The following is a 24,556-nucleotide window of genomic DNA, read 5'->3' on the forward strand; positions in this document are numbered from 1 at the left end:
CTTTCTGTACCCTACTTGAAAATTGGAAGTGCTTGTTTCAAACTCCGTATTTCTTCCTAATGAAGAGTAGTCTTTAGTTTCAATGCTTTAGCTTTTATTCCAGGTTAGAATAGCTGTAGGAAACATACATTTACAGAACAGCAGCCCCAATAATTTTGTTAGTAACATGTATTTGATGCATACAGCATAAGAATGACAGCTTAAGTTCACCGGCTTCATAGCACAGAAAGATGTGGATGTTTTTTAATTGAAAAATGTAAACTAAACTTTTGCATCCAGTATTCTAACCAATATTGCTGCTGTGTACATTGACAAAACTTACACAGACTAAAATCAACGCACATCTTCAGTACAAGTTACTCAGCTATGGCTGTTGAATATCAGTTGACCAGGTAAATATGTAAACAATTGAGTGTTGGTGTTGTCCAAGGAGTTTTGGTTGCCATAGTACAAGAGGGACATGAAAGTACTGTAGAGTGTCCAGGGAGGGCAGTGAGGATGGTGAAGAGTCTGGAGAGGACAACTTACGATGAGAGGCTGAAGTCCCTTAGTTTATTCAGCATGGATAAAAGGAGGCTGAGGGGAGACCTCATCACCACCTATGGCTTCCTGATGAGGGGGAGTGAAGGGGCAGGCATCAATCTTCTCTCTTTTGTGACCAGTGATAGAACCTGAGGGAACAGTATGAAGCTGTGACAGGGGAGGTTTAGGCTGGATCTTAGGAAGAGGTTCTTTACTGAGGGGATGGTCAGGCACTGGAACAGGCTTCCCAGGGAAGTAGTCACAGCACAGAGCTTGACTGAGCTCAGGAAGCATCTGGACGATGCACTTGGTCCCGTGCTCTGACTAGGCTGAGTGGAGCCAGGAGTTGGACTTGATCCTTACGGGTCCCTTCCAACTCAGGACAGTCTATGATTTTACAAGTTAATGTGTGTTCTTTGACCCTCCATCTTTTGAGAATAGAGTATGCAACAGTAGCCTTTTACAATAAAGTCTTTACTGCGGAGAAGATGCATAAGATGCAACAGGCTGTAACTTCTATTGAGTTTTGATTCTGGCTTTTCAGGGTGTCAATAGGAATAACCAGATGAGAATGCTTTAACATCATATGAGTTTCTCCACACAGGTCAAACGCTAAAGCTAACTAGAATGAAATTATTTGTATGCTTAATAATTTCCATAGGTCCTCATCATAAGCAATATAGGTTGACAGCACAGTAGAAACTAATCACTGCAACAGTGTGTTTCATACAGATAATGAAAACTCTAAACAACGATCAATTAAAAGAAAACACATAGTGATAAATTGTGACGTATTTATCAACACAGGTTGAGATTACAGTATTCTATACTTGAGAAAATGATCTCATAGAGAACTTTAAAAACAGCTTTCACAGTTTGTTGTCATTTATTCTATGTATGACATGCATTATAGAAAATTCTGTAAGAATGTTTTAAATGGAATTTAAGGATGTTTGTTTTCAAAACTCTCAATCTATCCAGGTTTTTATGTAGCATTTACCACAATAGTATTTGAGTACATCATTCAGTTTGTAAAATCAGAAACCAATTTAATGAGTTCAGCCATACAAGAAGTAGAAAAACCTTACATTTTCAAAATCTCTATGCGATCTACAATAACTGTCTTTTACACAACCATGGCAATTTTAAGGTGTAATATCTGCAATCTATCTGTTGCGGTATGAAGGAAGTGTTTAGATCATAAGGCAGTGAAAATGTATAGTTTCCCATTAGAAAAGGTTTCAATTTCTCATGGCTATTAAGTTTGTCACTTATGCAGAACGAATTCTCATTTGCTTGTCACTTCACACCAGAGTAATTTTTCTATTTCTAGTGAATGTAAACAGCAACAGGAAGAGAACAATTCTGCAGGAGGAGAGAGAGAGAGAGAAAAAACAACTTGCTTTGAGCTTTAGTAGAAATACTTTGCTTGGAGGTGCTCAGAGGTTGGTGGTCCTAGTAGGTGTTCATTCTCTTTGAAAGCATGGGATGCCTGGGAATGCACTCTTGTCCTGGTACACCTTGGTACTGACATGGACATAAGGTGTATGTTAAGCGTGATTTGGTTGCCATGTGTAAATTAGAATTCAGAGTTGATTTTGACTTTGAGCAAGGGAAGGACAAAACAACCCTTCATGACCCTACCAACCTCATTTTCTGTACGTCTGTGATTCTGTGCATTGCTGTGAGTTGACGATTAGTGACTTTTTGCCACATATTTCTCTGATGTCACAAGCATTACCTCACATTAAATATTGATAAAGTGTTGGCACTCCACACATGACACATGAATCACAAGTAGATACTATATAAATACATAATTTATACTTAGGCAGTACTTCACAAAGAATTTAATACTTGGGATTTGATTCTTAAAGACTCAATTTTTGCTAAGTGATGCTTCTAATGGAATGTGTAACTTTTACAATGAGTTGACATTCACAATGAGATAGACAAATGAAAGTTAGGATACAAAGTGGTGTTACCTTCATCACACACAGATCACAAACTCTGTTGTTTGAGAAGGAAATTTATCTCCTCTCATTTGTATTTTTAATGGTGGAAGGAAAATGCAGTACTTGAAAACATCCTGTGCTGCACTATTAAACCCTGCTATCACTATGTGATGCAGTGTAGTCTTTCTAGAAGGGCCACAAACCACTCTTACATTCTACGTTTTCTGTCCAGTTCTAAGGAGAGCGCATGTTTTCCTGCTCAAAGTCGGATCAAGTTCAGGTAAGAAAGAAGTTGTGGTAGTTCGGCCCCAAACAGCAGCTGAGCACCACACGCTGCTCTCTCACTCCCAGAGGAGAAACAGACAGAGCCCCCGTGGGTCAGGATAAGGACAGTTCACTGACAAAATTACCATGAAAGGAGAACAATAACAGCCCATGGCAAGTTTCACTTATACCCAGTGATAACAGAGTACCTTATTGTCCTGACAATAACAGACTGCACTGACATGAGGACTGACCCAATGCTTGGGCCGCCCTTGGACAGCCCTGGAGGTACCCAGGAGCATCCTTCCCCAACCAGCCCCTCTTATGGGGGAGTCGTGTCAGGTGGTGTGGAAACAGCCCGGGCTAATTCAGCTCACCCATGCTGGCTGCTTGGGGAGGTTACCTCTGGCCTGACCAGAACCAGGGCAGAAGTATATGTTGTGAAAAGAGAGAAAAATTTATTATCAGAATCCGATCTCCCAGTCCATCTTTCCAGCCCTCTAATATTAGTGAAAAAGCAGTGCTGCTATCATTTCTATACTGTGCAGGAAATGTTGGAAGCATTTTCTGTCATAAAAACAGTCATAAAAAAGGACTGGAGTATGAGCCCAGAAAGTTGCCTGTGCCTTGACATCCGTGGGAACCTTGAGATTATTTGCTCTCCTATTTTATTAAAATAAGGAGGCAAAGTAGCACACATAGTTGTCCCCTCACTGCTGCTTACCTTGGCAATAAGAAGGTACTCTTGCATTCTGAGTTTGAGCTAGTTTTTCAGTAGTGGAAAGCAAGAGTGAAAAAAAGTCAGGTTAACGTGATTCTGGCACTGTCATTTGTTCACAAGTCATTGATCAGGAACTAGTAGTAGAAAGGCAGCATTCATAATACAGCTTGCAGCTATTTCAAGTTAGCTCCTCTCAGCAGGAGTCATCTTCCTGGAAAGGCCCCACAGGACCTGCTTAAAATAGTTATCATTAGGAGAGAGACACACTGCAAAAAGGCAGCTGTGCAGGAGAAAACAACCTCAGAGAACAAGGACGTTAAAGTTATTTCCAGGTTCAGTTTTTTTCCACCTCCATCTGATTTAGCATCAATATAAAGTCCTGTCTATGCTGTGCATTCATCCTGTATGGCTGTAGCTCTTCCTTTCTCCCTGTTCTCTGGTGGAAGGGAAGAGGTGCGTGTCTGTCTTCCAGGTGCCTGACAGGACCTTGCCAACAGCAGACTAGTTTTCCCACTCATTAAACACAGCTCTGGGGTGGGTTTCTTGCAGAAACTTAAGTTTACTTTCTTAATAATTAGGCCAAGCTTAACAACTTTTCCACAGTGAGAGGAAAGTTTTCAACAGCCCTTTTCCCTGGCTGGAGAACTCGGCAGTGTCTGCACACAGCATCATGCAATATGTAGCAGTTCAGTCATCAAAGAGCATAAGCCTTCTCTAATTTTCCTGCTAGGAGCTGCTGTGGATTATTTTCCTCTTTCATCTCTGTACAGAGCATGATAGCATATCTACAGTTTAAATTTCAGAAATTAAGTTAGGGAGATGAAATAGAAATCTTGATTTTTTTTTTAAATACTTCTACAGTGAGCTTGCATGTGAATTTATTTACAACTTGGGATAACTGTAAGAGCAAGAAATGAAAAATATAATACATCTTAATTCTCAGCTATTTCAACTAGCCTGCTGCTGCCCAAATCACTACTCAATGCATTGTTTTTCAATATTTTGTAGAAAAGAACAAGAATGTGCTCATTCATGTGTTACTCCTCTGTAGTTATAGTTGGTTTCAAAGTATATCAAGGCAGCTGATCACAGTCTTGCTGAGGAAGTAGCTATTTCTTTACTGATGTAGTATCTATCAAATGAATCAGCTCATTTGACAGTAACTGCCCAAAATTCATTCTGATCATTTATATAAAAGGCATCCCCTGGGTCGTGAGTCTTGTTCGCGGGCAGCCATAAAGGTGGGTAACGCTGCTGGCTTCTGATGAAGGGAACAACTCGTTTTACAGCCCCAGGTTTTCTAAGGCTCAGTCAAGAGTGCAGTCAGGGTACAACAGTTCATTTTGTGAAACTCACAGGTCTGTTAGTATGCTGTTGAAACAAATCCAGGCTCGTGTAGTGGCTGTCTGGGATCTCCTACATCTCACAGTGGCGCACTGACCAGCAGGTGACAGGTTGCAAAATTCACCTTTTGTTTTCCTCTGGTGAGAACTTCACTGAAACAGAAATATTTTCTTTTTTCTGTAGATAGAATTTGGCATCAGCTAAAAGAAATCTTGATGAAAAAAAAAAAAAAGAGAAAAAAAAAAGTAGCCAGAAATATTTTACCTAAGCCTTGCTCTCTTAAGTACCATAGAATTGTAATTTTTGAATGGCAACAGCTATCCCAATAAGATATTTATAGCATAGTCTCGAACTGGACTGAGTTTTGAATAATGCAGATATCACATAATCAGGTTTTTTTAATTATTGTATCAATGTTTGTTTTACAGGTAGGAAGGTGTTTTCACTTCCTAATTGATATCTGCATTTCAAAAAGGTGTTTATTGCTTTATAGAATTATATTAAAATTGAAGTGGCGTGGTACTCAGAGCATCAGATAAGGAAAAAGAATCAATATATGGCCAACTCAATTACATACATAAAGCATTTCTCTCAATACAGTAACATCTCCTATGAGGGAAGAATAATTAGATGACACATCTCTGCTTAATGTAAAAGTCCTTCAGCTGAGCAGTATCATATCAAACACAGTTCCTAGCACTCTTAACAGTGCTAGTGCTTTTTTTAAGTATTTATAGTTAGAAAAGTATCTTGTGAGATGCAGAAGGGTAAAATGCAAAGCTTTTCACTGCACTTGAGAGCTCAGTTTCCCAGTCCATCTCTGCAACTGACTGCTCTGTGAAGTCCTCCCAGCAGTCTGAAGAAGCTTGGTCCAGGGAAGGACTGCTGAGCCCTGGCGCAGCAGTTCATGGTGGTGCAGATGCAGAGGTATGTACTGAGTCACTTGCCACCTCTCTGCTTCCCACCTCTGCTTCCAGTCTGCATGGATTGTGATGGGTGGTCCCACCAGGACGTGGTCAATGGGGCACTCATGAAAAATCACATTGCCCGTATGCTCCTCTAGCTAAGTAAGGAATTAGGTTTTTTTTTAATTTCTCTCTACTTATTAGCCAGGAGAAAAGAAAGAGGACTGGTAAGTTTGGACTCCATCCTTACCGTTTATTTGACAGTTAATAAACTCTGTGTTCAAACAGGATTAGGGTAGTCGGTGAGAAGCCATGGGCAGTTCAAGGGCTTATTTAGAAGGATCCATTGCCAGTTCCACAGGGAAACCTTCATTTTGTTTCACTGTACTGAAGAAGGACATCCCAATTTATGACCTTCTGTCACAAGTCAATTAATAAGAGGGAGAGTGGCTTATCACAGTGATTTGCATCTTGGGGCATTTTCTGGGGTAAGTGAAAGTGTGCTCTTTGTGTCTAAATTTATGTCATGGAGCAAACTCCAAGTGAGATTTTTTCCAGAATACATTTTATTGATTTTAACTGATTAAAAATAGTAGACCTTATATATCCAGGACATATGTCATACTGTACTTTAAAGACATTGCAAATTGAAAGAAAAATATAAGAAATACAAAAGTTCCATATTGGAAAAATTTCCTGCATTTCCAGCCTTTCCTCTCCTAACCTTTTTCTTCTCTGAAACTAATGTTAAAATCTGGTGTTATTCTTGCTAAAGTAAATATGTGATGATACAAACATTTTTATTAACTTTTACTGCTAACTTAATATCATTGTTCCATTCATAAGTTCTTAAGAATTTCTCAGCATATCAGCTCTTCAAACACAGATAGATTCTTTTCCATTTTTTTGAAGTACTGACTTATAAAACATCTCTAAAGAACAGAAATAATAGTAGATTAATTCCACACCATGTGGAATGCCTCTCAGCTTTTGTTGTCTCGCTCTCATTTTCCTGATTTTTCAGCTTGCCCTCATTTGATCTTCAGCAGGTTGGAGGTTTGTTTTGAATTATTTTCTTAGTCCATCTGCTTAGTCAGTATGCATACCTTATTTTTTTTATATGTGGGTTTAATTTATATGGGGATCAAACACTATAGAAATGGTTTTCTTTCTAATGCTGTGAAATGGAAAAGACAGTTGACTTCAGTGATTCAGGCTGTGATTAAGCATTGCTTTCCTGCCTATGAAGACTTAGGACTTCTGATGTTTCAGGTTGCAGACTTTTTAAAAGCAGGAAGTCATTCATTGTTGAACAGTGGAAATTGGAATCTAAACTATTATTTTATAAATAGATACTAATTTATTTTATTTACCAAGTTAAAAGACTAGACAATTTAGATGTAAAATATAAAAAAGCAAGTAAAATGTTGAATTAATTATGCTTTTTCTCCATTCAGGATGTTACATATTTGTGGAAAGCTCTAGTGTTATATTATTTCTAGCCTTCATAATGCAGTCTTTCTGGTGTGAGATTTATGCTAGGCGTTGTTCAATTATAGCACATTTGACTTCATTGCTGCAGGACCCTGCCACTGTAATATAGTAAATAATGGGTGCTAAATAATGTAAACATCAATCTCCTTGTTCAGATAAGCTGCTAATGCAAAGCTGAGTTACCCTGCCCCCTCCCCCCCCCCACTGTGGCTTTTGACCTTGATCACACCACCTTTCATGGACACCTGTTGCCTTTCCTATCTCTATCCTCTTTCATGTCTTCTACTTTTCAGATTGCTTCTTTAGCAGTTCGTTTAGCAGTTAGGCTTGTGTCCTTTCTCCTCATTGCCCTTTACAGTCTTCATTTATGCCCTTGACTTATTTCTGCCCCCCACACAATTTCAAACTTCTCTGTTTATATGTGGGTTTGAAATCCGCCTCTCTATCCATCTTTCTTCATATCCAGTCTCCTGCATCTCATTCTTCTACTATTTATTCTGTAAACACAAAACTCAGGCCAAATTGCTCAATGCTTTTACTTGAAACTTCGTGTTGCATCGAAGTTGGCAGTGTCATTGTATTTGTCCTCATCAGCATAATCTGTGACAACAGTTTTGGCTTTTCACTGGTTCAGGCCCTGAAAGTGTAGAATGATGTTTTTAAAAACAAACAAATGCAAAGCAGGTGTGGAGTACTGGTACAGAGCTGTAATTGGGAAGTGCCTGGGGTACAGATATTCATGAGCAGCAAAGCGTAGTTCCCAAATGAGCGTCACTGAGGGATTTGTGCTCAGCTCTGTCTGTGAAGGACAGGAGTGGCACAAAGGAGTAGTACCCTTTCATTTCCAGTTGACGTTCTGTGAGTCTGTCACTAGGAATCAATGTTGTTTTCTTAAAGAATTGAGGAGGACAGTAGGAGCTAGGGGGCTGGAGAAGGATCTGACACAGTTTTAAGGCTCCGAACAGCTATTGGATGGAGCTATAGTTTCTCTACAGTGCTGCCCAGGATTTCCTTTGCATGGGGAAGACCAGCACAGCTACAGCTCCAATGTGCTATCCATCCTCCAGCCCCAACTCCAGCAAACACCTTATACCACATACCGAAGTGCACCGTATCTTAAGTGTGGGGGACAGGGAGAAATAGCCAGGCTCTTTTCAATTGTCTGTGGAGACAGGACAAGGGGCAATGGCCACAAGTTGGAGCACAGGAAGTTCAGCACCAATTAGGGTGAGGGTGACAGAGCGCTAGGACAGGCTGCCCAGGGGGGGTGTGGAGTCTCCTTCTCTGGAGATATTCAAGACCTGTCTGAACACCTCCTGGCAGCAGTGCCAGGCTTGGGCTGGCATCACCACCACAGCTGTTATGGATACCAGCCTCTGGGGCTGTGTGCAACATTGTGTTTGCAGGCCACAGGGTTTTATTGCAAGAGCGTAACTCAGCAGTAAATTGGCAGCACCTTAGAGCCTGTTTAATGGTTTCGGGTTTTTTTTTCCCCCACATTGCAGGAAATATTCAGGAAGTCATATTACAGGAACACTTGGAAAAAGAAGATGAAATTCTGGTTTCCTTGGCTGGTTTGAAGCAGGTATAACTATTGCTTAACTCAACCTTCTTGTATCCACCAGTGCTATTAATCCTTTCTTTCTTTTTTTTTATTTTTCTCCTTTGTTACTCTTTTTGCATGATGCTTTTTTGTCTTGTAGCTGTTTTACTAATACTCAGGCATTTCAGTGTACTTTTATTTCAAAAGGTAAAACTCAACTAAAAAGAATTCAAATGACTTGCACGGTATTTGCACCCTGTCAGGTTCTGAAGGCCTCAAACCAGAACTGGAGCAGTGCAACACCAAGTTCTGGATTTAAGCCACACCGTTGTTTTTCTTAAAACAAAATGCACGTGCTAGGCAATAATCATGCCTGTAAATGGGACAACACATAAATGTCACTGAATTAAAAGTAAAAATACTACCAACATAAAATGAGGATGCTCTGAGCATCTGTGGCTCTGATTATACTGTCCTCTGCTTATAATAATGCATATAATCCTAATGGCTTCTCTTTATATTTCTTGGAGACTTCTTTTCCAGACTCTGGTACAACCACGTTTCACTGATACCTAGGTCTCTAGCCAATATAGATATGAGTATTGACTTGCTTCCTATCTCATCGATGCACATATTTGGGGGAAATGGTACATATTAGAATTCCTCCAAATTTCTAACCTACATTTTTCCCATCCCATTCAACAACAGATCAAGGACATCCTGAAAGGTTCCCTGCGTTTCAACCAGAGCCAGCTGGAAGCTGAAGAAAATGAGCAAATCACGATAGCTGATGATCATTACTGTTCCAACAGTCAGAACAAAGGGACAGGGGATGCCCTAAAGGGACCTGTTATGACAAAGCAACAGTTCATCTCAGCACGACAGGTAAGAAAAATAAAGATCTCATACTGGTCATTGATAGAATTGGTCTTGTGTTTTTTGGAGGGTTCCTTCAGCATGTGCAGCCATTACATGGGAACACCCCAGCATTCCTGGTGCATATGGAGCTGTGGTTTCATTTCTCTCGAGCTACTGTCCTACCCATCAATTATTTTTATTGTTGCCTTATGCTCTACGCACAAATCTTCAAGTCTTAACTGTTATGCAGTGTTTGGGGGTTTCTTCTTTCTTTGAATCACAGAATCACAGATTAATTTCCTGCAAGAACATGTTAAAACTGGAGGTAAATGTTCCCATGTCAATTGATTATTCTCACTGTCCTTGTCCTCCGGAATCCCATTATGTAAGAGCTGATTATCTGCATTGCAGTGTATCCATGGCCAGTGCCAAAAAGGAAGTAGCGAGGACGTTGCTTTTACCTTCTACTCCATTGTATTGACTTTCTCCTTGAATCAGTAAACAATGTTTTCACATCCAAGTTCACGCACAGAAAGAGGTATTTTTCTTTCATGTGAAAAGGTCCTTCTCTGCCTAAGACTCATTCTGACTGAAATGTGATCTTAAAAGCAAGTACTTTTGTGTATGCACAATTGTATCATTTTCAATATTAAGAGTTAAGTCTGCCACGCTAATACTGGTCCTCACACTCGTAAATCCAGCGGTCGAACTATCACCTTGGAGTCTGAGTCTGCAGTTTCCTCTTGGCAAATTTAATTAAGAACTAGAGGAAATATTTATTCATTTTCAAATAATGACACAGGGTTGTTCCGATTTATTACTAGTGGGAAGAGGGGTTTGGAGCAGGTCAGGAGAACCCATGTGTTGAATGTGCGGCTGAAAGACTGGTGCCGGCATAGGAACTTTGGGTTTTTTGACCAAGGGAAGGTGTACTCTGCTCCTGGCATGTTTACTGCTGATGGGGTTCACCTGTCCCAAAGGGGAAAACGAATCCTTGCCCAGGAGATGGCTTATTGAGCATGCTTTAAACTAGTTAGGAAGGGGGAAGGGGACATTACGAAGGCTGCTGGGGTCAGGCAAGTGCTTCGGGAGACACGACGTGAGTTGACGGTGGAAGAAGGTAAATGCCAGCAGCACAGTGATGGACTTGGAGATGTTGTTCCATGTGATAGTAGGGAAAATTCTGTGGATTGCCCTGAGGACTCCTCAGTGGAGCCACTATTGCCCATCCCCTGTCAGAAATCTCGCTGCTATCTGTTGAGGATACCTGCATCTGCTGCCCCACTAAAATGCCTTTATACAAATGCAGGTAGCATGGGAAACAAGCAAGAAGAACTGGAGATCTTTGTGCGGTCACACGGCCACGATCTCATTGCAATCACAGACACGTGGTGGGACAGCCTGGATGACTGGCACGCTGTCATGGATGGCTATGTGCTTTTCAGGAAAGACAGGCTAGGGAGGCGAGGTGGAGGAGTTGCTCTTTATGTTAGAGAGCAGCTAGAATGTATTGAGCTCCACCTGGGGAAAGATGAACCATCAGTTGAGTCCTTGTGGGTAAGAATCAAGGGTCACGCTAGTACGAGTGACACTTGTGGATGTGTACTACAGGCCCCCTGATCAAGAGGAAGGGGCTGATAGTGCTTTCTATAAGCAGCTGGAAGTAGCCTCGAGATCCCAGGCGCTGGTCCTTATGGGGGACTTCAATTACCCAGATATTTGCTGGGCAAGCAAAACGGCCAGTCATACGCAGTCCAGACAATTTCTGCAGTATGTTGAAGACAATTTCCTGCTGCAGATGGTGCAGGAACCTACAAGGGGAGGGCAGGTGCTGGACCTTGTTCTTACTGACAAGGACAGGCTCGTTAGGGAGGTGAAGGTCAGGGATAGCTTAGGACAATGCAACCACGAAATGATAGAGTTCAAGATCCTGTGCGGAAGAAGCAAGCCAAAAAGCAGGATAGCTACCCTGAATTTTGGAAGAGCTAACTTGGATCTCCTCTGCAACCTATTAGGAGCTATCCCATGGGCTACGCTGTTAGAAGGAAAGGGAGCCTGTGAGAGGTGGGTAGCATTTAAACAGCACTTCTTCCAAGCACAGGATAGGTGCATCCCTTTGGGTAAGAAATCGGGAAAGAGAGACAGAAGACCTGCGTGGATGATCAGGGAGCCAATGAGTAAACTCAAAGGGAAGCAAAAGGTTTATGAACTGTGGAAACAGGGTCTGAGCACCTGGGAAGAATATAGGGATGTTGTCAGGGCCTGTAGGGACACCACTAGGAAGGCTAAAACCCGCTTGGAGATGAAGCTGGCAAGGGACATAAAGGATAATAAAAAGAGGTTTTTCAGATATGTGATTAGTAAGAGGATGACCAGGGATAATGTAGGTCCCTTGCTGAATGAGGAGGGTGTCCTCGTAACGGGTGATGATGAGAAGGTGGAGATACTGAATGCCTTCTTTGCCTCCGTCTTCACTCCAAAGGCCCCTCGGGACCCACAGATCCTGGATGAAAGTAGGAGTGTTTGGGGAATGAAGAACTTCCCTCTAGTTGAGGTAGGGGTGGTCCAGGAGTGGCTCAAAGGGATTAATGCACACAGATCCATGGTCCCGGATGGGATACATCCATGTGTGCTGAGGGAGCTGGCGGAAGTGATTGCGGAGCCGCTCTCTATCATCTTCGACAGGTCTTGGAGAACAGAAGAAGTGCCTGAGGATTGGAGGATAGCCAATGTCACTCCAGTCTTTAAAAAGGGCAAGAAGGAGGATCCTAGAAACTGTAGGCCAGTCAGCCTCACTTCTGTCCCTGGAAAGGTTATGGAACAGCTTGTTCTGGATGCCATCACCAAGCAACTGGAAGAGAAGAAGGTCATGAGGAGTAGTCAGCATGGATTCACCAAGGGAAGATCATGCTCGACCAATCTCACAGCCTTCTATGATCTCATCACCGGCTGGGTGGATGGAGGGATCTACCTTGACTTCAGCAAGGCTTTCGATTCTGTCTCCCATGACATCCTCATAGCAAAGCTGAGAGAGCATGGGATAGATGAGTGGACATTGAGGTGGGTTGAAAACTGGCTGTCCGACCGGGCTCAGAGGGTGATGGTCAGTGGAGCAGAATCTGACTGGAGACCTGTGACTAGCGGTGTTCCCCAGGGCTCAGTGTTGGGTCCAGTCCTGTTTAATGTCTTCACTGATGATGACCTTGATGAGGGAGTAGCATCCACCCTCAGCAAGTACGCCGATGATACAAAGCTGGGAGGAGTGGCTGACACACAGGAACACTGCACTGCCATCCAGTGAGACCTGGACAGGCTGGAGAGCTGGGCAGGGAGAAACCTAATGAAATTCAACAAAAGCAAGTGTAAAGTTTTGCACCTGGGGAGGAATAACCATCAGTATCAGTACAGGCTGGGGAATGACTTGCTGGGGAAGAGCTCTGTGAAGAAGAACCTGGGGGTCCTGCTTGACGACAGGTTGGCCATGAGCCAGCAGTGTGCCCTGGTGGCTAAGAGGCCCAATGGGATCCTGGGGTGCCTCAGGAAGAGTGTGGCCAGCAGGTGGAAGGAAGTGATCCTCCCCCTCTACTCTGCCCTGGTCAGGCCCCACCTGGAGTATTGTGTCCAGTTCTGGGCTCCCTGGTATAGAAAAGACAGGGACCTCCTTGAGAGAGTCCAAAGGAGGGCTATGAAGATGATTAAGGGCCTGGAACATCTCCCGTATTTGGAAAGGCTGAGTGAGCTGGGACTGTTCAGTCTAGAGAAAAGAAGACTAAGGGGGGACTTAATTAATGTTTATAAATATTTTAAGTATGGGATGCAGGGGGAATTGACCCTGTGGAGACAGGACAAGGGGCAATGGCTGCAAGTTGGAGCACAGGAAGTTCCGCACCAACATGCAGAAGAACTTTTTCACAGTGAGGGTGACAGAGACCTGGGACAGGCTGCCCAGGGAGGTGGTGGAGTCTCCATCTCTGGAGATATTCAAGACCCGTCTGGACGCCTATCTGAGTGATGTGTCCTAGGGAGCTGCTTTGGCAGGGGGGTTGGACCCGATGATCTCTCAAGGTCCCTTCCAACCCCTATGATTCTGTGATGCTGTAATGTGGTCTCAACCCGACACGTAGTCCGAGTATACATCCAGCCTCAGGAGCCGAGAGGTGTCTGTGGGTCACACAGTTTTCATGTACTACATGAGACTGTTAGTAAGCCCACTATGAGCAACGTGAGTAGAGGTTGTAAAAGCTGAGGTCCTGCAGAGCATTGATGTGGCATCAGTTCTGTATGGTCTACTTTTTGAGGTGCAGTACATTCATACGGATTAGCCTCCTCTCCTCCTGTCTTGTTGAATCATAGAATCATAGAACGTGTTAGGTTGGAAGGGACCTTTAAAGGTCATCTAGTCCAACCCTGGAAGTTCTAATTACAATAAAGAGCAGCAGCCCTACAACAGAAAGAAAAAGAAAAAAATTAGGGTTAGAAATGGCAGCTCAAGACCACTGTTAGTATCCCAACAGTCCGTGCTGTTCACAAGCCCATCATCTTTAACCATGGTGTCTAATATCAAACAAGAGGAGAAGAGCTTTGAACCCCTTCTAATAAAGCACCGGAAAATAAACCTGCTGAATTTAGTGGGCTGTGACATTTAGCTGTTAATTGATGAGGTAGGTCAGTTGTTGGCCCAAACTGGCCCCCAGCCCAAGCTTTCAGTATTCTTCTCTGCTGAAGAAAATGGGCTGCACTGATGCCCTGGGTCAAGCTGGGAGAATTTACAAAGAGCTGCAAGGGGATTATAAATTCCAACCACTCCTAGATCCTTTCATGCGTTTCTTGCTAAACAAATTTTCTGTGACTTTGGTAATGTGTGTAATTCTGTTTGATGTGACTTACACTGTAGAGATTTTTTTCTCCAGTTGAACGATAGAGGTATTTTCTATGACAGCTAGAAAAGTTACAGGTGTAGCTATCGTGTGATTGAGATTAAAATCTGGTCTTTTGTGCTTGGTTGTTATGTAAGTATAAATTATTTATCATATTTACTTTTTTTTAAAAGTGCTCTCCCTCTTTTTTGCCTCAAAATCCCCTTCTGGAATGCAAGGATAAGGATCCAGCCCTTCTTTAGAAAGGAAAGCTGCAAAATTAAAAATGCAAAAATATAAGATAAAGGCTGAAAGAAATAGAGCATTTTTTGGAATGTTTGGCTTTGGTAGCAGCATGCAGTTGACAAACAGAAGGCTTCTGTTGCTAAATAATGAATGATAATTAACACATTATCTTGCCTTTATGTCTGTTCAAAGAAGAAGGCAAAATGAGCTGCTGTTCTTCTAAGCTTTCTTGAATTGTGTCCTTACAGTTAGTTTTAACTCATTCACAGTATGAAGGCAATTGAAATAAGCCTGGTCCTAGTAGCTGATATTCATCAGGAAAAAATGTTTGGAGAAGCCATATGGCAACGGGCGTAAGGTTGTTAACTTTCAAAGCTACTGGAAGTATAATTCTGTCATTTTTCATTTATTCAGTAGTGGCAGCAGATGGGAGAAAACATGGTTCACGTCAGCATGAGTTTCCTGAAACAGAAACAGGCAGAAGAAGAAGGAAGGAGGTATTTTACCTCTGGAAATATCAGTACCAAGATACCAGTGTATGCCAGGGATAGGCAAACATTTATAGCATTTTGGAGTCACTGTCTGTGCTCTGCTGTTTCTCCCATACCTCAGTGTGCTTGTAGGTCACTTTAGCTGAACCAAAAACTGTGGGCAGAATGACAAGTAGTGTTGCAAAGCACAACACATAACAAGAAGAAACTGAGGTGAGTAGTTTTCTGCCCTTTTCCTTTATTAAAGGGCAGGATGCCTTTTTTAACTGCACAAAAGCACAGTTTTGGAAGCAGAATTTGCAACACCAGCATGAGGTGTTTATGAGGGAGGGCCCTTGCTGGGGCCCGGTGCCAAAAGGAAGGCACCCCGTTAGCATCTTGGGGAGTGTCAGCGAGGAAAACACGGATCTCTCTGGGCGAGTGTGTCACTAGGTAACATCTGTGTCGCCCTACGCCATCTTTCATGTGAGGGCTGCGAGGACTGAAATAGCCTGATCCCGATAGCTTGGAATAATGAAGTGTATCATTCTGCAAAATGAGGCTGTGCTGCGTTCCCTGAGAGCTTTTAAATAGAAGTGTGGAAAGCAGCCAGGTGAATTATGCAACCCTGGCTGTTTAAAGGAACGTGTATTTCTGTTGTTCGGGGGGCGGAGAGGGGGGAACAAAGTGCTGAAATTTTGAAGGCGGTATTTAGAGCTCCCAAAAAAAGCATCACCTGGCCCTGTCTTGTGGCTGCACAGGGCCCCTGCAAAGCCAGGCCACTACTAACACCTTGGTGGAGCAGAGCCACGGTTGTGCACTGCCTGTGTCCTTGCACCCCTGGAGACAGCAGCCGATTGACTGACAGCTCATGAAGCCAGCGTTTCAGATAGGCCAGATGAAAGCAAAAAAGCTAATTAATAACAAATGATGTCTCAGCCCAGAAGTGCTTAAACAGTGAAGTATCCCTCCTTGTAGCATAGATCTGTTTGTTTTTAACTTCATAAAAAGTGCTTGAAGTTGTTGACATTTGAACTACCCTCATTCTGCACAGAGCAGGAAGATGGAGATCAGTTTTGATAGCACTCAGCACAGGATAGTTGTTCATGTTTTTAAAAGCAATCTGCTCAATTTGGTATGAGTTTTATTAGGTTGTCCATGGAAAGAGAATTATTACTAAAAAATAAATAGATTTACATTTCAATCAGTTTGACAACTGTCTTACATTGGGACCTTTTAAAATTGTAACCAATAGTCTGGAATTAAGATGATTTCAAAATAATACTATATATTATTATACCTAGATAGCAATATGGTAATATTATACCTAGATACTATCAAGATAACACACAAAAGAATCAGATATTATAAAACCAGGTTGTTTTAAAAGATTAGTGTAAAGGGATATATTTCAATCCTCATTCATATAAATTTTTGGAAGGGAACAGGTCACAGTTCTGCATTTGAACATATTTTTACACTCAGATATTTATCTCGTTTGTGACTTTTAGCAATTTGGCACAACTATGTAAATAACGACCAAAGACTTCCAGCTCCCAGCTCCCTCATTTCATATTACAGTCATTGTTAATCACTGGTGGGTTTTGCTCCTGAGTGACTCTACAGTTCTCTTCCAAGAGAGTTCTGCTCTGTAATCAGTAATCAGAGCAATAGAAAATTGTTTTCAGCTGTAATAATAAATTCGGCAAAGTAATTTTAGCTGGAGCCGTGGATACTGTAACCCCAAGTTGTGGCTTGCCAATACTTGTGATGACCTCCATACTCAAGGGGCTTTTTTGTACTGTGCTGAAGGTCTGACTTTATCTCATTCAGATTATTCCTGTTCTTTTTGGTTCCAGCTTGCTTTTTTCCTCTAATACCTGCAATCTCTCTTTCACCCCAAAGCGAATTTACATTTACACTTTTCTGGTGAAAGAGACGCAGCCAAAGGGCTGCTTGTTGACACACATGTTGACATACACGTTTCCCTAGCTACCCCTCTACTTCTCCTTTTTCTCAGTCTTGCATTAATGTAATCAAATATATTGGTTTCATTATCACACCACTTCAGGATTCTTGACCCCACCGGCTGCTTGGCAGGTTGCGTTATGCTGAAAAAACTCCTGTGTCAGCAACTAAGAAAGCAGTTGTCTTCTTGTCAGAGGAACATAGCACTAGGTGGAAGAAAACTAAGTGGTGTCCATTGGGCTGCAACCAAGCTGATAGGCTGCCAGTTGTCAACAACTGAGAAAGCCTACTCGCCTGCGTATGACAGTCTTTCCTTCTAATTACATACAGCTCTGACTGTCAAAAAGATGGATTTCTCCTGAATGTGGCTAGTTGGAATATAAGATTGCAGTTCATTTTCCGGTACACCAAGGTATAGTCTTGATCCACAACCCTCGCTTTCTGCTAGAGTTTGGAAATACTCAAAACCAGCAAGCCTGGAGCCCTGATCTGCTGAACCTGAACTGGTGCCCACTAAACCAGGTCTATGTACGGCTCAGATTTCACATGACAGGGTTTTACTTGGAAAGTTTTTATCAAACCATTCTTCTGACAAGCTCAAAAATGCCACTGTATGTACAAACCAGCAAAGAATTCCTCAGTACTACTTCATTAATTACTACAGAAAAATAGCAGTAGGGATAATATCAGTGAAATTCTTCATGACTGTAATGTATGTGTTGGATGCCAACTGCTGTGATCACTGCATGAATATACTGTGATGATGAAACATGTAAGGCTGCTGTACCCAAGAACATATTTTTAGAGTGCTAGCTTTTCTAAATAACAAATATTTACTATTTCATCAAAAGTGAATACCTGCTTTATTTTTTACTTACTGATTTGGGCATTGCTACGTTTGGATAGTGATGATTCCTTTGCCGCATTCCTGTATCACAGACATGCATCATCAACCTCACTGAGTGGCAAAACTGGTACTAACTTTAAAGCCTTTCTGTGCTGTTTTCTCGCAGACTACAACTGATTCGAGCACTAGTGAGAGCAAGAGCGCTGATGACTATATTATGGTTTCCAAAGAAGAGGAAGGAAGTAGAAGTGCTGTCCCAGAGCCTGCGCAGCCCCATCAGACACACAAGGAGGCAGCAGTGAAGCCAGAAGGTCCCTCTCGTTCTTCCTTGATATTCTCTGACCCACTGATGGGCTCCATTTCAGCTTCCTCCAGCAACCTGAGCTCCAGCCCTGATGACGACAGTAGTAACAATAGCAAAGATTCTGACTTTGCTATTGTCAGCCCACTGGACATCTAAAGAAACAGGTTGGGAGAGTTTGGGAGATCAGTTGTTACACCTCAGCTCAGATTCCTATGATTCCAGGGGCTGGATAGTTCTTTGGATTAGAAGGACAGAAAATAGGTAAAAGGTAACCCATTTCAGCCACCAAAAGTCTAAATTAAAAAAATAAAAATAAAATTTTAACTCTTCAAAAGAATAGACACCTTTTAATAACTACTTTAAATAAAGACCCAGTAAAACCCAGTTCTAATATACAGTTATTCTTAGTTATAGAGTTATCTTACTTAGGAGCTTTGTTACTATAGAACTGTTGCTTTCCCAAAACATAGAATAGTATGTGGTAGGTACCATAATGGATTAGGAAATGTGTAGATACTTGGCATCAGACCTGAAGCAGCAAAGACAAGCTAGATTTAGTATCGCCCTTTTACAAAATATGCTTGACTGGGTTTTCTGAGTAAGAAAGGGTACTGTTTCTTCGGAGACCGTGATTAGAGAAGTAGGGAATGTATGACAGAAAGATTAAAAGCATCACCCTGGCAGTAAGCTTGTTCTCAGTTGTGGAATCCTAGTTTATTCATTTTCATCTGGCAGTAGCCTGAGGTGTGTTCAAGGCAGAGGTTTGTGTAGCTGTTCCTCAGCACTGTCTTGCAGGAGAGTTTGTGACAAATTTCTTGAGAACAGGGACAGATACAGCAGAGCCTTATTTCCCTTTGCCTGCTTCTTTTCCTCTTGCCCCCAGTTCACCTCTTTCCCTCTTTATATCTGTCTGCTTCTACTTCCCCTGGCCTTTTTATTTTACAGAGATTACCGTGGTTCAAACAGTAGGTACAAGGGAAATTACAGTACTTCACAGCATAGACCTGAGCCAGTTGTACTAAAACTAGCTTGAGTATGGTAACTTACCAGGGAAGGGTGCAAAGTGAAAGGAAATGTTTGTATTTAAAAGCACTTTATGTCTTGCTACTATTATCTTCTATAGACTCTGTTTACATATATTCCTATTCGATTTCCACGTTTCTAGTCCAGAAAAACATAATTGTGCAGCAGCTTTAACCAACAGAAAATTACCAATTAACTCTAGAGCTTCTTCTTCTATGGAAAAGTGTGATTTTTTTTTTTTTCCCATCAAGTACATTAAATAATAGTTTTTTTTCCAAGTAGATACGGGTTATACTTGCCGATCCCTTTCAACTCCGTTGGAATTCACAAAAAGAAACTGGTGGTGAGTGGCCACCTGCTCTGGTAGGACCTAGCTTGAGCAAGGGACACTAGAAAGTTATTCTATTTATAACAACAGCAAAAAATAAAATAAATTGCATTATTTACTTTTAAGATACGTATGCATTATACCATGCAACAGGTTCATAATTGCATGGCGAAGCTTGTGTTTGTGTGGAGTTCCGAAAGGTAGTTATTTACTGCTTAGTCTGTAATTGTACATGGAGTTAAGTGCCGTATTCCAAAGATGAGGTGACGCCGTAGTTTGCTGGTCTTAGATTTTACAAGGTCTGTGTCAGTGACTGCAATGAAGAGATAATTGTCGTGTAATTACATGGTAGCTGACATATCCTCACACGCTCAAAAGCCGCCGTGTAGTTCTTCTGAGATTATTTGTGCCTTGTGTATGATAAAGTGCTGGAATGTTATGGGCGAGCCCAGCATCATACCTCTCTGCACCAGACTGATACGAACAGTCAGATGACTGTTTAGATGGAAGATCTTCAATGCATGACATTTCAGAGAGATGTTTGTTTTGGTTTAATTTTAAGCTTCGTAGAAAATCACTTTGGAATTCAGCATGCATGCCTGTCTTCAGGTTTATTTTATTTCCCCAGGTTTGCACGAATGCCAGGGGATTAGGTGGCTGTTGATTTATTTAGGTCTTTCAAGCTTTTCTAGCCTTAACCCATTCGGGAAGGCTTGTGCCACTCCACCGACAGAGGGGAATCTGTTCAAGAAGTACCTATGGAAAGAAATACCCTGGTAACAGAGATAAGTTTTATATTCTGTGATACATAAGCCTTCAAAGATTCCAGTACTTTGGCAGGGGAAAATGTTTTTACTTCTTTTTTTATTATTATTTTTTTTACGCACCGGTCTTTTGATTTCTGTTCTGATTGTTTCAGGGATCACTTCACTATTTTCTTGAGCAGTCTCATTGCCAGTGGAAGAGTGTGATTTGCACAGTTCTTTTATTTTTGTAAGTTAGTTGTATCTTTAATATTGCCTGTTTTAAAAGAGCACTAAAAGTGTACAAAGATCAATGAGCAGAATGCCTGTCGTGCCGTGGGACATGATAAAAACATCTTCACAAGCAGAGAGGTGATTATACAAGTAAGACCAAAGCAAATGCCAGCAAATGAATCTGCTTTGGTCGTACCAGGTCCTTCCACATGTCAAATACGTTGTCTCTGATACTTGATCATAGTGCAGAGATAGTTAGGTTTTTATATATTGATTATGCCAGACTCCTATAAGTTAGACAAAGAGTCGTCACCCTGTCTTGCATTATGTTAAGAATATATCAAGAAAGAAATTGTCATTTAAAATACAGCATTATTCTTTTTCTCTGAAGATAACCTGCTCATAACACTCATGGATAACAGTAATCAGATAGAAAAAATGTATGCATTGCAAATTACTGATGAAAACTAATACAGTATTAAGATACGTATCTGAGACTGTTGTACTGTATTCTCACATCTGTAATTTATGACTGTTTAAAGTCTCTTGCATGTGGCGTCAGTTGTATGTACTGCAGGAAGGCAGTATCATATTTTGACTGGGTATTCATTTAGTCGTGGAACTTTGTATCTTTACTCTGGAAGAACATCTAGCCCACTTTATTAAAGAAAGAATTAACAAATTTTCTGGGCTGTGTTTGTACTGTTTTCTCAAAAAGGAGGGAAAGCTTTTTGACTAGAATACTGGAAGTATCATTTCTGAGAACAAGGGAGATTAAAAGCTTTTAAACTATCTCATTACCTATATAAGCACAAAGATTATTAATATTTTAATCAATTTTATATATATGATCCAGGGAATAAAACTTCTTGACATTTATCTCACCCAAACAACACAGAACATTTACTATTTTACCATATTGATTGTATTGGAAAATAACAAACCAGAATTTAAGGTGTTATAACCTTTCTGTAATTTCATTCAACTTCATATAGTTACCTCGTTGTGTCGCAGTCACAGTCCCAGTATCTGTACAGTACTTTTCTAACTCTACTTTATTTCACATTCTTAAATGTTTCCTGTGATTTTCCAGTATGTTCTCCTCATTAGATGGTACTGAGGCAGCTATTTAAAAGATTCAGTTTCAGATTTAAGGTGTACTTGTGCCTGGCAGTTACCGTGTCACCTGTTCAACTACAGATACAGCAATCCTAACGTGAACAGATTGCTGAGTTCTGGGTGTCAGCCCTTAAACAATATTTTTTGGTTTTGTGCTGCATGTGTTGGTCTTGAGTGAATGTCTGTAATGGTTTATTAGACTCAAAAAGGAGAAATTTCATAAAATAAACTTCATTTGCCTATGGAATAGTAATTACACTGTCTCGTAATCTGTGCTGTTCTTTTAAGAGTGACTATATAACAGTCTCTGCATTAGTGTTTCCTGTGTCACCGAATCTGCTAGACTCCCACTTCAGTAGCTAGCTAAATTTAGAGATGAAAGAGCATGAAAGAAGGTCATCAGAGAAGCAGCAACTTAAAATGTGCACATAGGCAACTTGTTCGCCTGCTGCTCGCAATATATTTAACCACTAAAATGTTGAGGGAGGTTTTAGCTATGTGGGAGGATTCTGCAAGAGGCAAAGTGCATAACCCTAGAAACAGATGGGCCAGAAGGGATGCAGCGTGACACTCCTTAGACTACAGATTCAGTAGTGTAGGAACCATCTTTTTCTCTTGAGTTTGTGCTTCTAGCATAGTTTGCCATGGTCACAGGTGCTCTCAAAATTAGGATAATAATAAAAGTATGCTGATTATTTCACCAGGCTTTGCTCTTTGAAACAATGAGCTGGATGTAATCTGAAAACAATAGCTCATCTGATAGCAGTAGCATTGTATCAGAGGAGTTTGATTCCACGCTGCTTAAATAAGTGCAATTGAACAGGGGTACCTTAAATAAATAATTAAACATGCACCAAAATTAACAGAAAACCCCACCCCAGAAACAGGACAACAATGTCAACAAATGCAAGAAGCTGAAGTTACCTCCAGACATATAACAAGTATTTTCTAAAATGTGCTTCAGGTGGTACTTGTGTACCTTGTTTGAGTGTGCCAGGTATGTTTGTGCAAACCTGCCTTTGGTTTAGCTTGAAAAAATCCTACCTGGTGCTTACATGCAGGAAGCATTAACATCCATCAGCTGCAGAGGGAAGACACTGCGGTTCCGTTTGCTATGAAGGGTAAGAGTTTGATCCTTCAATTCCCACTGTTTTAACACTTTCACTGTCTTCCATGGTGACAACATGAGAAACCCTGTAAGCGTTTCCAGAGACCTGATGGGAACGTTGCTGCCTAAGCCATCGATGCAGATGCAGAACTTTGAGCTGTAAAAGTTTTCTCAGCTTTGCCTTTCACCAGAGCTTCAGGGACTGTGGTGAGATTAGGTTTTTCTCTGAAATTTTAACTAGTACATAGCATTCAAAGATGCTATAAATTATCGTGTCAGTATTTGAACCTCTTGGAATAGAAATTGCTACCTGGGTTTGAGATGGAAGAATAGTTGTCACAATATCTTCATTTCCCACCTGCTGTGTTAATTGAATCCAGGGGATGGGAATATAGTAGCATTTTCAGATCAGCATTGAATTGCCCTTTAAAATAAGGTAAAATAATCAAGCAAACAGACATTAAAAGGCAGATTGTCAGAGGTGTCATGCAGCTTTCTGCATAATACATACCTCTGTGCAGTACTTGGGAACATGCAACATTTTCATCCATGAATGGAGGGACTTACAACAGCCTGGAACACGTGGCAGAAAATGCATGTGAATGTAAGCCTGTTCCTAAAAGTAATTTTAAAAGCTCCAAAGATTAAAATATATCAAAATGGGTTTTAAAATGTTGAAGTGCACACAAAGCTTATTTAGGCTTGCAAAGTTTATCAGGTCCCAGTAAAGTTTCACCTAGTTTAGAAAAGTGTTACATTTTCATATTAAAATCTGATTACTGTTTTTTCCACCATGGGGATTCCCCATTACCACTGCCACTGCTCTCTGGGTTGCTGCAGTATTTGCACCCAAATTCCATGTTACACCCACTCCACTGGCAGCCCTGGGGTTGAACAGCAGTGGAGTAGGTTTTGGTGTGAGCACTCTCGACCCTTAGTTCTCCAGTTATCGCCTCATTTACTTCCTACCACCTCGCTGTCCCTACCTGTGCTTCATCCACTAGTATCTTTGCTTACTCATCACTGATTATAAGGGTTACAGGTCTTTTGGCATCACACCTGCTGTACATGTGCAGCAAGGGACCTCCAGCCTCCAGGTGATACCACAGCACAACTTATACAGGCACCTAAAGGTGGGAGTTTGGGACCACAAGGAACTTCTGGTGTCTTGGTATTATTGTGCTTCAGACCAATAACTTTCAAAAACCTGGAGAAAATTAATTCCAGTGTATGAGCAATGAATTGCACATTTACTATGTTGTGAAGGAGTTGTGATGGGGGAATTTCCCAGCAGACCCCTTCTTTCCAAACTCCTTTTGTTCTCTTTCCCCACAGTCAAGCCCATCTGGCAGTTTTGTCATGCCGGACATAACCCATAAAAACTTCAGCTGTTTAATCTTATGGAATAAATACATTCTCAGTCACTGTGATCAAAGTTAGCTGTTCATTATCTGAAGACTCCAATACCCTTTGCCTGCAGCCTGGCCACCAGCCCAACCAGGGAGCTCCTTGTTTTCCTGTAAAATCTGAAATCTTACGAAAAAATCTCACAATACTTATGCAGCAGGTGGTACCCATATTGGGTTCTCATAACTTCCCTGTGGTAAGCTTTATTCTAAGTTTTATTGCCTAATATTTTCTCTATCCATGTTTCCTTTGTAATTCCTGCAAGCAAGACAAAAATAGAAGAAAAAATTCTGGCTT

At 41.3% G+C, this 24,556-nt stretch overlaps 1 protein-coding gene across 1 annotated transcript in view; it reads left to right on the forward strand.

Annotated features, from left to right (window-relative positions):
• TBC1D5 (TBC1 domain family member 5) overlaps positions 1-18,453 on the forward strand; it is a gene marked incomplete at both ends in the record, with an annotated part of 190,933 nt that extends 172,480 nt beyond the window's left edge. The window contains 3 exons of the mRNA XM_084260539.1: positions 8,711-8,790; positions 9,457-9,633; positions 18,160-18,453. Of these exons, the coding sequence (XP_084116665.1) occupies positions 8,711-8,790; positions 9,457-9,633; positions 18,160-18,453 (551 nt within the window). The remainder of the gene's footprint in view (positions 1-8,710; positions 8,791-9,456; positions 9,634-18,159) is intronic.
• Positions 18,454-24,556: the final 6,103 nt, after the last annotated feature.

The sequence above is a fragment of the Gallinula chloropus genome, assembly GCF_964237585.1.
Source record: "Gallinula chloropus genome assembly, chromosome: 2".
NCBI classification, from domain to species: Eukaryota; Metazoa; Chordata; class Aves; order Gruiformes; family Rallidae; genus Gallinula; species Gallinula chloropus.